This window comes from Oxyura jamaicensis, chromosome 1 (genome assembly GCF_011077185.1).
Source record: "Oxyura jamaicensis isolate SHBP4307 breed ruddy duck chromosome 1, BPBGC_Ojam_1.0, whole genome shotgun sequence".
NCBI lineage: Eukaryota > Metazoa > Chordata > Aves > Anseriformes > Anatidae > Oxyura > Oxyura jamaicensis.
Window position 1 is genome coordinate 6,059,236 of NC_048893.1, and position 16,194 is coordinate 6,075,429.

A 16,194-nucleotide genomic window follows, 5' to 3' on the forward strand; every position below is an offset into this window, starting at 1 on the left:
TGCTTTGCAGCTCCTTTTTTCTTGTGGGAGAAGCAAGTGAAGGCTGAGTTGGAAAACACCTTCTTCCCAAACACATGCTCCACCCAGCACCCAGTCCTCTAACATCATCCTGACAAGCGCTATTAGCAGATGTAATTTACAAAGAACACGATTTAAATGCATTAACTATGTGTTATTTGTAGTGTACAACACAGAGGAGAGGGTGATGTTACTGGAATGCCCTACGTCCATCAGCTCCAAGGCTGCATTTAGTACCATTTATTTTAGACTTCGTCTAATAGCTACCTTTCATTCTAAATACCTTGAATTAATTAGATGTATTGCTTAGGAAAAAATGAGTCACTGTGTGTGACTTGTATGTGTGACTTGGCTGCATAAAATATTAGAAATCTATAGCGCTGTAGTTTAGAAGTCAGTTGGTTAGAAAACATTCTCTTAAATGCCATGAAACAACCCACTTTTTCATACTGATTTCTTCTTAGTTGAGTGAATAAAAACAGGAATTGACAAAGATAAATCTGCTGTCATTATCCTTTGAAATATATTTATGAGCTCTTATTTTCCAACTATTTTCATTCCTACTTCTGCCTCATCGTGGCATGCAAAGAATCAATGGGCAGTGATAAAACATAGAATAAGGGAAAAATAATCCACATGTCATTGCAATATTGTTCTTTAGCTCTGCTGTTCTTACAGTTTGACTTGCCTGTATTTTACAGGAGGTATTTATCATCTTTTAACATTAATAAACATTAATAATGTCATAAACAGTAGTTTATGACATAAATATTCTGCTTGTTGCTGTCGGAAGCACCAGCATTGTGCTTGAGCACGTTCTTCATCCATGTTCTTGAGCAGGATAGTGGTGCAGTGACATATTTAAAAAAAATCATCTGCAGTGATTATTAGGTTTTAAATCTATGGAAAGAGTCCTGGCTTCCACCTCTTTAGTGCTTATATTACCCTAGCAATCATTTGCAGATATATTTTTAAAATATTTAGCTATCTGAAGATTCTTGGGAATACGTTTGAAAGTGCTTTGATGCATAGTTACTGTAGGAAGTTACTTGCATCAAAAGGTGACTAATAATCTCTAAAAGTCTGCTCCTTGACTACTAAGTGGGTGTTTTTGGAAATTTACTTCCATGCTATGGGCAAACGAAGGAACGGCAAATTCAAGTTCTCTTTATTGGGCAGGTGGAAGCAAATATAGACCTGGCTTCTGGTTTAACCTCCTCTACTACCTCCCCAGTGGCACACTGGGGACATGGGAATCCAGGTTTCTCTCCACTAAAAATAGAAACCTATACATAGAGTCCCCGTATGCCACAGTAAGACAAGTAACAAGAATAAATGAACTTCAACACTATTTAATTTTTAATTAGACCCCTTTTATCATATCCTTTGTAAAACTGGGGAGATTAACATTTGCAGCCCTATTCTCACCTGGTTAAAAACCAATTAGCTGTCATACACAAGCCAAATGCACCCTTATTAGCAAGAATTTGTGCTAATTACATTGTTATGGTTAAGTGACTTTTCTGCCACTTGGTGCATCAAGTTCAGGTCTACTTTGGACTCTACAGCGATGTTGCCAAGATCTGAATCCAGCCAAGTGAGATTCCCAGCAGCCTTGCCTGATTAAATATTTCAAGATTTGGCCTGGCTGAATTATGCCATGATTAATTCTCCTCACTGGGTTTTGGAAAACACTCTGGGAATTTTCTTTCTTTTCCATCCCTCTGCTTCTTTCCTGGAGATGGCGTGCGAAGCAAGCCCAATAGCAGTGGAAGTAGAAGACATATTTTTGCCTCCACTATCTGAGAAGATTCAAAATAAATTAAGCTTGAACATCAGTAGCCTTCACTTAGTTTTAAAATGGCAGGCACAGCTACAGAGGACTGTGCTTTCCTCTGTCATTATGTGCTGTGCAGAGCGGTGGCTCTAGGATAGTCGGGAGTCCCACAGCTTTCACACCGGTGACAGGAGACACAAATCTGTCCTGTAATTTGGCTTTCTCTACACCGTGATTGAGGACAGTAACTCATAATGAACACTAAGTGCTGTGATTGTCCTCTGAGATCAATCCCCGGTTTGCAGAGCTTTCCCACTTACTCTCTTATGGTATAGGGTGTATATGACTCACCCGAGGGCTATTGGCACTTCCCACAGGCAACTGGGGGAGCAGCCTTCTGTGTAGGAGTGTCCTAATACAGCGATGATGAAACGTGGAAACCTGCCTAGCCTCTTACTTATCCTTCTGTCTTTCTAAATAAATAAAATAAATTGGCTTCCCAGTAGCTTGGTGGAGAGAAGGGGGGTTTTCTGGCAGGTTTCTCCTGATGGGTTTGTCATGTGGCTTGTCACTGCAGATCAAGTGTTTGAGTCAGACCAGTTCTGGGATGCCAGCTAAGGATTGCATGGGAGAATTGAGAGAGCGGGGCTGTCCACCGTGGTCTGCAGGACACAAATGTGCAAGATCAAGACTCAAAAGCACACATGCTAGGAGAAGTAGAGCGATTATTATCCCCCCTGCACCCACAGACACTCCCACCACTTCTGGAGAGCATTCATGTTTCTCACTGTGGGATACAACTGCAGCTGGGAAAATCTGATGGTGCTGGCCTCTAGCATGGCACCGAGGAACTGTAAAGGGCTTTAATTACCACACACACGCTCACACTGACAGGATTCAATAGAGGCTTGTGATTTACCAGGCTGCCCAGCAACAATTTGTGCTAGCCCCATCTGCAGCGCTGAGCATGCAAGGGACTCATCATGCTCACAGGGAGGCAAAAAGTTTATGCTCAGGATGCCATGTGTGCTTGGTTACCTGTTTGCTTTTCAGCTTTGCTTGTGGAAAAAATGTGATTGTCCTCTGAGTACATAAATGATCCTCATTTTTGTGCCATTTCTTCTCCTTGCCATCAGCACTATGGGTCCACCTCACCCGTATGTACTGGCTTTTAGGACAAACCAATAACTAAAGATCCTGTGCAAGCCACAGCTTGGAGTCCCAGCTGTGTCACCTGGGTGACAGTTACATTTATTTCCCATATGGTGGAATGAAATACTCAATTTTGTTCCACCTCTCAGTCCCATGCTCCTCCGAACAGGCAGTTTTCCATGTTTTTGTGTAACTTCTGCATGTGGGTGGTATAACATTCACCCTTCATTAGTATGTATTCAAACCAATGAAGGAGATAATAGCAGGCAACAACATCCCCGTGTCTGTGTCAAATGCATATTTCACGGATGGCAGAATTTTCTCTTCAGAAGTGTAGTATCTGTTGTCAAGTTGCAGCTACCACTGAACGTATGTGTACATACTGCACTCATCCCAGAACCAGGAGGCTATGAAAAGAGCATTATACCCGTTATTCACCCGTTCACTTGCTGTAAACTAAATAAGGGTTTCTAATTTAGTGAGGCAAGGTACTGGGATAACCACCCTCCCCAGGAGCGTCAGTCTTTAGGGCAGTGTTTTTCTTAGGTTTTGCAAACCTAGCTTCCTTTTTTTGTTCATTTGTCATTGCATGAAACCTCGTCAGAGAGAGCCACCTCAGCCCAGGAGCTGCTCACCACTTTTAATGGCATGTAGCTCCCACATCTCCTGGGCAAGGGAGTGGGAACCCGCTATAATTACTGGCTGCACATGTAAACCCACACTCCTCCACTCTGGAAAAACAGCGCCGCTGCCAACAACTAAAAGATGGTTCGCTGTTTTTGGCTGAGATAAATCTCTGCAGCCACTACTTTTATCTTTTTCACCTTTAATCATTAATTAATCATTAATATTTGTTTTGATGTGTTTCGAATTAAACAGTCTGGAGGGTTTTTGCTCAAGTTTGCAAGCCTTTCTGAGCACTGCCAATTGTGAGGCACTGCTTGAAAACCCTCGTTCCGACGGTTTGGTCTGCTTCTTGTGGATATCAGGGATATTCCTGAAATAAGTGAGGACACTTAATGTGGGGATAGCCCTGCTGGCTTATAAGCAGGTGCAGGTCCTATTTTAGGAGTCCAAGCATGTTAGAAGGTTATTTGGTCCTAAGCTTCCTGCTAGAGTTGTGAGTTTCTGCAGTACAAGACCCAGAACTTGAATTTTGCTTTCTTTAAAGGCTATTGAGCAGCCTTCACATGAAAACACTCGAGACAAGCACTTATTTTCATATCTAAAATAAGCAGTTGGACACAAGTTTGGTCCCTAAGTCTGGGTATGCAGTCCAAGAAACCCTCACTGCTAGTCTCAAAGTGCCTACACTCGTTCGATATGTTTGTATGGGATAACAAAGAACATCGGTGCCTAGTGAAAACCCATGTGTCTGTGCTGGGGATGTTCAGCCTTTGTCTGAGCTTTGTTATGATCTAGAGATGAGGAAGAACAGGGCATAACCTCAGCCTTTGTCCCGGGGAGGCAGCAAAGCCTGTGGGCTCACTTCTTGCATGCTTAATGCACACAGCAGCACAACAGCTGGAGCCAGCTACTTCTTCAGAAACTGTCAGGATACTGCCTTCAGCATCCCGTTGGCATCGTGCCTGGTGGCTGGAAAGTGCCACCAGAAGGAAAATACATGTGCTGTGTGGCTGAGGAGGTTCGTACAGCTCTCTCCCCTCCCTAGGAGGAAAACACGCTATTTTTGAAGAAGAGCAAAAATCCCCCCTCTTTCAAGCTGCACCACAGAGCAGAGTGGTAAAAGAAGGATGCCACCACACAGGCTGCTCGTCAGCAAGTGCCCCTGGCAGTGAAGAAGCCAGACCAGTCTCTGCTCACAGGATCTGGAGAAATTAGAAATGAAGAGGATTACACAGTTCGGGAGTGCAACATGAGGTAGGGCACAGAACAGAAATGGCGAGGTATATGTGGGTAGGTTTTGTCACAGCCAGTTAGTGCTACAGCTGCTGAACTGCAAAACTCAAGTTTCCAGCTGTGAAACGTCTCCAAGTTGACATCACAGTGAAATCTCAAAGAATATATTGTGAATGTGGTGCATAAGGCTGGCATTGGTGCTAGAAGAAGTGCAGTGCTGAGGAAGGAAGACCATTGAAACAGTTGGAAAGATTTCTGGGTCTTCACCTTGCAGAGGAACAGGAGATCATGGAGGTGATGGGTAGGATATGAAAGATGAAATGGAGAGAGGAGAACTTATATTAGCACATGACGAGGTCTTCTGCCACATCCCTACCCCTTTTCCTCCGGGCAGAGGGTGATACCCCCAGGCAAGTCCTGGAGAAGGCAGCTCCATGGATAGCAGAAACACTCAGCACCATGCAGGGACACCTGCTTGAGACAAATCCCATCCTGGCTCATTTATTTACATACAGCAAATTACTTCTCAAATTGCAGTGCTAAATAATGAAACAACTAAACCAGAAAAAAAATAAATAGAAAATCATTACCATCTTCTAAGGTTAATAGGAGAGGGCCTTTTTGTGGGCATCTGTCTCCTGGATTTTGGCTGCCCCTGCTTCCTTTGAATGCCTGCTTTGGGCTGCTTGCCACTGGCTACCAGTACTGGGGCTGAGGGAGGATAAACAAACTGATCCATCCCACCACTGTAGGCCTTTGAGTCCCATCTTCCAAGGCATCCAGGGTCTTTCCCTCCTTGAAGCTTTTCCAAAGCTGACAGTATGATAATATTTCCTATCCACTCCAGTTAACATCACAGAAACATAGAGATCCTAAAGATGCTAGAGAAAATACTAATTTCCATCCCATGTTATGAACACGCTGTGGTTTGCAGACCACATGTGACCTCAAAGTTCAACTCTTTGGCCTTCCAACCACAGAGGGTTAGCTATTCTGCCATATGGGGACTGAACCATCTGGCTTTGAGCTGGAATTAGCTCTCCCTTGTCCAGTCGATAGATCCAGCAAGGCAAGGTGGGCAGAGTGGGTGGGAACAAAAGGTTTTGCAGTGGAAGGAGATTGGAGGAGGTCAAAAATGCCATCTGGCCATGAGACATGGTTAGCAACATTTCTATTTTTCTGCTCATAATGCGAGTTCCCTTTTGTTTCAATGCAAGTGAACATTCGATACTCAACCCAGTAATGCTCCTTCAGATCTTTGTAATAAGAAAATTAAGGATATAATTAAAAAAAAAAATCAATCTATGTGCAGTTGGGGAAAAAAGCAGATGTTTTGGTTTTGTACACTCTGTAGAACCACTTTTGTGAAGAACAACTGACATCTGCCTGGTTTTGTTCACACCTCTGCTATGCGTCTAGTGGAGGGTTCTCTAAGATTCCCATTATTTGCATGTGTGTTTGTGAGTGAGCAAGAGGTAGACCACTGAACTGAGATGCTGGAGACCACAGCCCCTTCAGCAGCCACAGAACCCATCACTGCTGCAGTACCACGTGCATGTTGGCTGTTCAAGGGGAAAAGAGATGCTATAAAGTCACCTTTTTTAAGATACCAGGGAATCCGTGGAGAAAGACCTGATAAATATCAACTGTGTGAAGAAGCCTGGACTGGAGCTTTCATTTCTTATTTTCACACCAGAAAGCCCACGTGGGAGGGAAACCTGGACGATGGGAGAAGTGTCAAGCCAAGCTCTGCTCATGCAAAAAACATTGGAGCTATATGGGGAATATCCATCTGCAAAATACCGACCCTGGAGGATGCCTGGGGGCCGTGGGATGAGAAAGGGAGAGGATAGAGTTAGTGTTGTGGCTCCTTCCATCATTCATGTCCAGTTGATTTTTGAATGTCTAAGTTATAAGAGGGCTTGCGTGGAGAAGAGGCACCACAAATGCCACTCCTCTCTCTTCCAGAGCAGAAATTGTGATTTAAACACTTCCCTTGGCCAAGGGGTGAATTCTTCAAACCTGTAGCCCCATGCTGCTGGCAAGACCCCTCTGCGGGGCATAGGTGGAAATAACTGATTATTCATTTGCAAAGACATTTGGTTACCCAAAGCTCCAAATCCTTACAGACTCGGGCTTTGTTAGTTTGGGCTTTTGCAAAATTATTTGTGCTTTCTTGTGGCATTTCTGCTGTGGCAATTCGTGCTGTTCGTGGAGGTGCGGCATTAAATGTCATGTCTTAGAAATGTAATGCTCTGACTCAAAAAGAGTTGTTACATGGGAAACCTGCCCTACTTAAACAGCTCTCGTGTTTGCCCAAGGTTTGTGTACAGTATTCTTCTAACTGATCCTCGTTTTCAATGTTAAATATGATAGATGTTCATATAAGTGATTCAATCACAGTTTGTAGCATGCCTTTGCAGCTAGGAGATTTAACATGCTCTCCTGCCAGCTTAGCAGCCAAAGGAACAGCAAAATCTGGGTCCTCGGCTTTCATCTGTGCTGCCCCTCTAATTAATGATCCACAGCAATATGCAACCGCTTTTCTTTCATCTGCTCAGCCTCTGGGATGGTTGGGAGCCAGCAGAGGTGTACGGGAAGCTCAGTCATTAAAGGATTTAGCTTCCTTTATTGTACATCAACTTCCATATTTCAGTCCTTTGCTTCTTAATAGCAACCTCCAGCTAAAGCCAACAGCTTTAGCTGTTGGGGCTCGTTCTGATCCCATGGCACTTCTACCCTCTGGTAGCAGTGAGTGGGACGTGGTAGCTCTGTGCTGTCCAGTATTGAGGGCAAATTTTGGCATCACTGGGGCTCCAAGCCATGTACTTATCGCTACTGAAACGTCGCAGCACACCCAGGTCAGCATGATGGGAAGTGTCGTCCAAACATCACTCCTGGTCAAGTCAGGTCTTGTTTCCTGGGCAGGTTTCATCTCCTTCAGAGGAAGATATTTCTGTGTTTCAGCAGCACTGGGTGCTGTGGCAGTCAGGGAAAAATGATGTGACGCCAAACCCTCTTGCGCAATGACTCCACAGCAAGCAAAGGAGACCAGTCGGTGCTTGGTGCTCTGCAGCAGATCAAACGCTCTCCCATCAGCCCTTGTTTGCACAGCTGCCATGCTCGGAAAAGCCACCCGAAGTCCTTGGTTGCCCTGTTCAGTTCATTCCTCTAAGTCCTAGCTAGCAATTAGATCATTGGTTCATATATGCAATAGTTTCTTATATTCAATCTATAAATATGAATATTAGATTATTAGATTACTAGATTCAATTCTTATCTATACATTAGATTGTTTATATTTTTATTAGATTTTTATATTCTATCTAATCTACAGTTTATAGTTCATGCATGTTATATTGCTCAGCTACAGCATTGCCCCTGTTTGCTCATGTCGCTGACACCTCTGTAGAATCACATGAGCAGAATCACAGACTGGAAAGGCCAGAGGGAAAATCCTATAATTTTATTCAGTTGCATCTGCATCGTGCCTTGTGGCTCGTGTCTGCCTGCACAGCTTTCAAACCAGTGCTGCTCTGAATCTGATAAATCCATCATTTCTTTTTCTGGTTTCTCACTAGGATTAATCACTCGTATTTTTTTCTATACTTAAATTTCCCTTATTCTCATTTCCAGTTATTTTTTCCTTCTTTGACTCCAGCAGCTCCTGGGTCTTATAGCTGAATCTCATAGGAGGTGGCACCTTCCCTTTGTGTCAAACACAGGGGGATTTTTGGGGACACAGTGGGGTGCAGGAGATGGAAGCAGCACCTCAGATTTGCCAGGAAGGAGGGAGAGCAGCCAGAAAAACATCAAGTGTGAGAAAGTGGAGGTTGAAAGAGTGATAAGGGAGATTTCCTCAGATGGCTGTTTCCTTGTTTGTAACAATTTATATAAACTGATCTAAAATGCTTTATTGAAACCCAGGTTTTGATGTTTGCTTTTGGGGCATTGTCACCTTAATGCCCCTCTGGGAGAGGGAACTGGAATAATAAGGCTTTGGGTGATCTGCTTCGTCCTCCCATCGGATTGCAGAAAACCCTTTTAGCTTTCCTGCACACTGCCTTCCCTCTGCGAAGTGAGAACAGCACCTTTGAAAGAATAAACCTCAGCAGGTTCTGAGGTTCTTTCTTCTTGGGTAGCTGGGCAAGTACTTCTGCTAAGAGAGACCACTGTGGGGCTGCATGGAGGCATTCTGAGAATTAGCAGTATGAATCCCCGAACCTCTGATATTCACTTGGTGCTTCTAAAAGGGGATAAAAGCAGAGTTCAGTAAGCCATCCCCAAATCCCTCCTGATCTGTGACCATCAAGTAGCTGCCACTGCATGGTGCTTTCCTCGGTTCTCGATTTACCCAAGCACCTGTGCAAGCCAGGAGCATCCGTCCCCGTTCCCCATATGTCTGGTGCTGCTGAGGAGTGCCTCACACCTGTCCTGCTCCCCTCTGGGCTTTGCAGGGTGGACAAAATGCCACATCAGTTACACACCCGATCCCACAAATCCTGAGGTGGTGTCGTAAAGAACAGTGTTCAGTCAGGGAGGCTTCATTACTTTGTAGCAGGGCTCTAGGCGATCGCTCTCCCATGTTTTAGAGTGAGGAATGGGGTGCACGAACTTGTGCAGTCTGAGCAAAGAGCAGCAGCGGCTGCTGCTGGCTGCAGTGACCTCTGCTGGGAAGCTCACAGCTGCTCAGCTTCACCAGCCCAGCCTGCAGCTGGATCTAACCCGTAGGCTTCTGCCCGAGCTAGCTCCATTGATTATTGTCTTTTTCTAATTTTGAATTCCATTTTCCTTTAAATAGCATATCGTTCAGGATTCCCTCTGAGTGTGGAAACATTGAGCGAGCCAAGCGATGTGCGCTTTGGCAGGAATATTAAGCACTGTGTAACGGCAAGGTGAAGGCCCTGCTGAGCACGGGGAGGCTGAGGCAGAGCAGAAATAAATGCCTCTGACCATCACAGGGAGCCCCTCCAGTGCCAGTGGTCGAGGGGTGGCTGTTGTGCATGGCTGTGACCCCTGAGGACATCTTCTTCCAAATATCCTCATCCCTACAGGGTGACTCTTTTTATTCTTTGGGGGTGATTCAGCTTCTGCTGCCTTCTTTCCCTTTCTTCTTGGGTTTTCTATCCCCTGTCTCACTCCTTCGTTCTGCTTTCTTTTCTCTCCATGTCTTTCACCGAGGAATCGCTTTAAAGCTGAGCAAGTGCATCCGCCTTCAGACAGTGCAGCAGCACGGGGCCCATTTGCTTTGCAAATGAGGAAAGGGAGAAGGTCTTGTGGCAACCCTCAGCCTGCAGCGCTGTGTGTCTGATGGGCTCCTCTCTGCCCTCTGCCACCCCAACTGCTCGTCTTTGTGGGTGCTCCCCCCTGCTACCTATGGGCGTGCAACCTCTAGGTGTTGCTGGCAGCTGCCTCACAGGGCTTGGGTTGAGTTTGGAGAACCTCCGAGGTTCCCAAAATAAAAAAGAGGCTCTCGAAATAGAAAATAAAAATAGAAATGCAAAGCGTTTGATTTGCCACACACTTATAGAAAGGCATTAATATATGTGTGCGTTAAAATTGTGCTGTAGGCTATGTTGGAGGCTTTAAACAGCTATCACTACTGGTATTAAAACTACCTTCTCTGTCGTGATGGTCTCAGGTACACAGATGATCACATGCCTCTGTGTGTGCATAAAGAAAAATGAATAAACACACATAAGGGTTTCCACTAAAAGTGAGTATTTGCTGGAAATGCCTTTTGGGAGTTAAGACTGCCTTCAGTTCACTGAAACAAAGCAAAACTGTCCTTGCCCTAATTGCAACCCTTAAGGGACCGTACAAAGCCAAGTGGGTGGTCTATTGGTTTCCTGCTGTCAATAAGAAGAACTTGATTTGTGATGCAGTCTACCAGGAAATTTTGCTAAAATATCACGGGATTTTCCTGATATTTAAGCAAAGTGAAGAGCCTACTCATGTATTTGTTGCTCTGACATCCTGTAGCGTATTGTATTTAGGCTCACTTGTTGTTGATGTTAAATTTCCTGCACACAGAGGTCCTTATATGAATGCAGGTTTTGATGACTGATTGTGGGCATAAATTCAGGTCAGTCATAATCTTTCTGGTGAATTCAGAGGAAATTGGATTAGTCTCTGTTCTTACTGGAAAGACCCTGCCAGGCACAGGGGACCTTCTGCTCTCAGCATCATCACACAGACATTGGGATGCTTGCTAGTGCTGAGGATGAGGTCTTGACACATAATTAAGCTTTTTAATTAATCTTCGTGAACCTTGAGACATGTAGAGAGTTCTGCATTTGCTGATAATGCACTTTTACCTTCTTTCTGAGCATGTCCATATGCTGTTTAATAAGTAGACTGTGCATGGCATTTCCCAGCTTTCTCTTGCTCTTAAAACAATTGTCTTTAATTGGTGTAATTAATATTCTGCCCCTGGAGTTGTACTGGTTGTCTCTTTAGGTCTTGCACAAGTTAAATGCATCCTTTGGCTTTGCTCTGAGTAGTTAATTATATGTAAGTTTACAGAGATAATTTTTCTCTTTAAAGCTAGCATTTTGACAAACCAGAGGTCCTTGAGGCTTGGTGGGAATGATCCATGCCCCTCGCCCACCTGCTGGGCTGTATTTTAAACCTGGTTTCCTTTAGAAGTGAGGTTTATGTCATTGCACGATCTGCCTGTGCATGTCCCTGGTGAGAAGTGTCAGCGGAGGCTCAGCCCTTAGGAGACATCAGAAAATCCACATGGCAGATCACTAAATTCAGTCACTTCAGAAATTCTGTGTTTATGTAACTGTGTTCAGAGCGAGAAGAAAGCAGCTCTATGGAGACTGAGGCAATTCTCGGGGGTGATGATTTGAAGGATTTCTTGCTCTGTGTCATGAGGGTGTAGAAAACCCTCCAGGAGCATTTGGATGGAAAGCATGCAGTGCTTAATAACACTGCAGGGAAATTTGGGCATCCAGACTGGATGTGACGTCAGAGTGGGCCAAATTCAGAGGGAAGGGGCATGGGGCTGTTGTATGGCCTCTGTACACATGCTCTAGCTTCTGCATGGAGACAAATCCCTCCAGCCCACACCCTGCCTCCATCCCCTTGCACTCAGTTTTGCTGCTGTCTGGAGACTTCAACCTCCAAGCCACCATCTCCATTCACCTGACATTAGAGGTCTTTAAACCTCTAATGTCCCAAATACATAACCATTGAACATTTGACCTCATAGCAGATTGAAGGAATTTTCTGTGAGTAATAACAGAATTCTGGGCTGTGAAACACTTGTGACTGTTTATTTCGGTCAAGATCCTATTTTATGGTGCTGATTGGAGCACTGGCAATTAGTGCTCAACTAAAAGTAGCTTTCTGTTTTGCAGCCCCTTTTTTCATCTTTCATCAGCCCTCTGTTTCATCTTCTACTTACTCGTCTTACTTTTTTTTTTCAGGATCAAGCATGAAAATATAGTTGCCCTGGAAGACATCTATGAGAGCCCAAACCATTTATACCTGGTCATGCAATTGTAAGTACTGAACCTAATCAAGTTTCTGTGGCAAAATTGCCAACTCCTCTTGTTCTCATTTCGTTCTTTAGCTCAAGAGATGAGATAAGTGAGAAGTATCTGTCTTGTGTGCTATGGTCTGCAAAATCTCTGGTTGTTGGTTAAAATAAACCTTCAGGTGCAACGGGCTGAATTGTTGCAAAATTGGGAGCTAAGGTGTCTTGTGAATGGTCTTGCAGAAATTAAATCAGAGTAAACAGGGGATCCCTAAGGGATCAGAAATGGCCCCATATGCATGGAGTTGCCATGCATGGTTTAGTCCTCTGTTGACTCAACAGATACCTTGTCTGTCCTGAGCAAGATCTAACCCAAGATGCCACCACATGCATGGGTGGTAGATTTGCAAGAAAGCTTGTTTCAGCAGCAGGGCCATCTCATGGCATGTTTCTTGACATGTGTCTCTCACCAGAGTCCCTCTTGTTCCACCTTTTACCCCCACACTGAGCCTGAGCAGAACAGGATCCCATCAGGTACATGATGTGTTGTGGCTGACCTAGCCCTCCTGTCACATCCACTTGGTGGGGAGGAGGGAAGTGATGCTCATACCGCTTTTTGTTTGTTTGTTTGTTTGTTTGTTTGTTTGTTTTTTCTTTCTGAAATCAATTGCAAAATATGACATGAAGTTAAAATTTCCTCTTACCATCTTGCCTATCTCTTCTTCAACGATAAGGTCACCTGAAACAAAAGCAGTGCAGACGCAGGACAGAGGGATAAAGTGCATCTGTGAAGAGCCAGATGTGCCATAGGGGAGCTTGGAGCAGCTCTGGAGTTAAATACCCTGCAGGAAGCTGTTGGGGACCTGATGTCATTAGTAGCTATCCTGCTGGCAGTGTGGGAGAAATAGTGCCCTACGCATTTTTAGTTTGTGTTTGTAGTCCTACGTTTCTGCCCAAAATGCTGCAAAACAATTTGAACAGGCACGTCAATGTTATGCAAATTCCAGCACGCCAGCTGGATTGTGGGAAGTACCAGTTTCATGACCAGCTGATTTACAAATCCTCATTTGTGTTTTGGTAATTAGTCCTAGTTATTATTAACTTGCTTAATGTAGAGTAACCCTCACTTTTCCAAATTTCTTATGTTCATATCATTGGTTTGTCTAAAATGTAGGGCTATATTCATAGGCAACACTGAATAGCATAAACAGAAAGAAATAGAATAGTTCATCTGGAAGGGACCTTCAGAGATCATCTTGTCCAACTGCCTGACCACCTCAGGGCTAACCAAAAATTAAAGCGTATCATGGAAGGCATTGTCCAGATGCCTCTTGACCACTGACAGGCATGGGGCATCAGCCAGCTCATTAGGAAGCCTGTGCCAGTGTGTGACCACCCTCACATTTAAGAATTTTTTCCTAATGTCCAGGCTGAACCTGCCCCAATGGAGATTTGTGTCATTCCCATGTGTTCCCAAGTGCATTGCTGGTGACCAGGGACAAACTACTTGCTCCCAATTCAACATTTAGCTAGGAAACTATTCCTCCAGTCATAGCTGTGTTTGTAAACCCAGACAAATTATTATTTCCCCAGGACTGAGCATTTAGCTGTCGTAGAGACATGGTTCACCAAAGAGCATGGTAGTGGGATGTCTGGCTGAAGTCAGCAGCTGGGAACCCACCTGGAGAGTTCAGGGCTGGGGCTACTCCTTCAACTGGGATGAAGAATCAAAATTTTGGGAACATTTTGTTTGAATTTGGGCACATATCTGAGTGTGACCAAGTGACAGCAATGTAAACTCCCACTCATGCAGAGCCTGTGTGCTGAAACGCGTATGTGTCGTGCACTTAATTAGACTCAGCTATGGGGTAAAACACATTAGCTTATTTTATTAAAGACAGCTAATATTGTGTCAAGTTGTTTTTAGCCCTCCTCACTGCTGCAAATCAAGACAAGGCTGCATTGTCCTGTGTTCTGCACAGGACAAATCCTAGGAATAATCTTCTGCACTCTTTTGGAAAAGGGTTGTGCAGTGCCAAGGAGGCGAGGAGGAGAGCACGGTCATCCTCAACACCATGGGCATCACATCAAGGATGATGCAACCTCTACACCCCCACCCCCCTTCTGTTCTGAGTTTTCATCAATGGCTGGGATCTGGGGCTGCATCTCCACAAAGTTCTGAAGACTCAGAATCAATTCTGCATGCCTCCTTTCCCGGTTTCCATCAGGGAGAAGGCATGCATGAATAATCTCTTGTTTCCAAGGTAACACCAACTTGTTGATACAATAGCTCTGAAGCATTGCATGGCATGAGGTATCTATTTGTTTACATCTCTGCCCTATTTATTATTAGATTCCTCGTGGGTTTTTTAGCTTCTGGATTTTTGTATATTTCTCCTAATTGAGGCAACGGTTATGAATGTTTAAAACTGGGGTTTGGTGTGAATTAGAAGTGGTTATGATCAAGCAAGTTCCAGGAAGCCCAATTAAGATAAAAATAATGGGTAAAATTAGGACCAAAGACCGGTATTACAGGCAGAACAGATCTCAAATCCACGTGCCCTTCTCCGTGACTCACTGCTTTCTAGGTGGGCACTTACTCACGATTGCCAAAGGAGATTTTCTGTTGCACGGGCAGCATTTTCATCACCAGCCTTCAGAGCATTCCTTGCAGTTTTGGGGAAAATCCACGTTACAGCCCCTGAGCATCTCACAGCTCACCATGGGAGAAGGCTGTTGGAAGTACTCCATACCCCTGTGTATGTTTACCCTCTAGTACATCTGCTATTACTTGAAAGTCATGCTTGTTAGCCAGCCATCCTAAAGGATAAGTGTTGCACCTTGTTTGCTCTGTCAAAGATATGGGCAGGCACAGGTGGCAGTGTCTGTGCTGGAGCTCGTAGGAAAGGAGGCGAAGAGGCGGCTGTCTGCGTCTACTTGATGTTTAATTTATTCTTGCAAGTCCTCTGGGAGCTGTTCCCAGGTTTAGGTAGCTGTTGGTGAATGTCCTGTGTGTTTCCTGGCAGGTTCTTGTGGAAATCTCATCTCCAGCTTCGGTTTCAAGCCCTTACTTTTACATACATTTTATACAATCCGTCATAAAACTTCTGTCCCAGCCCTGTTATTGCAAGGTAGACCAGAGACCAGCTCAGGGATCTCCAGATCTGACAGCTCAGATTTTCACGTGCTGTCTCAAGGCATTTACCTGTTTCTTAGAAATGGCTGGGCCATTATTCCTTCTTTTATTTACCTCAAATAGAGGATACCTCAATCCAAGAACAAAGACAAACACCAAAATACTCTGAAGTTTTCATTCGTTCTGGATGCTGGGTGAGATTTCCCCAGAGGATATCAGAGAAGACAGGGGAAAATAAAGTAATTTCAGAAATAAAAGCTCTATTGAACTATGTCTTGGCTTGACAGTAAACTTTGTTAGTGAGCAATTGCAGGTTGCTACTGGGTCCACCTTGTAAGAATTACCCCTGGTGTATTCTAAACTCTCTGCCTCGCTTCATCTTGCCAGTATAAGGAAATTTCCTGTTATGGTTAGTATTGTTAGATACTAACATTTCATTGGCACAAATGGTCTCTTTGGATATTGGTGATTCATCCCTTGCATGCTGGAAAGTCATGCATAAAAAGGGATTTACATAAACATGCATTTTCCGTCTAAGCACTATGGGACTGTCTGGATGCGCTGTTTCAGAAGCTGCTGCCCGTGCAGGTCAGAGCAGATCCCCAAAGCTCGGCTCTGACTTCATCCGTATTGTTTGCCTGCATCAGGGCGTGAAGCAGTGATGTTTGGTCTCCTGCAGGTCTGTGTGCGCCCTCCGTTGGGCATGGGCCATGCACGAGTTCCCTCCGTGCCTCCACGGAGATGCGTTGCTCACTGCCACGGCCG

General features: G+C 44.5%; 1 protein-coding gene across 5 annotated transcripts in view; it reads left to right on the forward strand.

The window, feature by feature from the left end:
• Positions 1 to 16,194, forward strand: part of CAMK1D (calcium/calmodulin dependent protein kinase ID) — a 217,690-nt gene that overhangs the window by 118,880 nt on the left and 82,616 nt on the right. For all 5 annotated transcript variants that reach the window (XM_035317413.1, XM_035317419.1, XM_035317399.1 and 2 more), the window contains exon 3: positions 12,244 to 12,318. In XM_035317413.1, the coding sequence (XP_035173304.1) occupies positions 12,244 to 12,318 (75 nt within the window). The remainder of the gene's footprint in view (positions 1 to 12,243; positions 12,319 to 16,194) is intronic.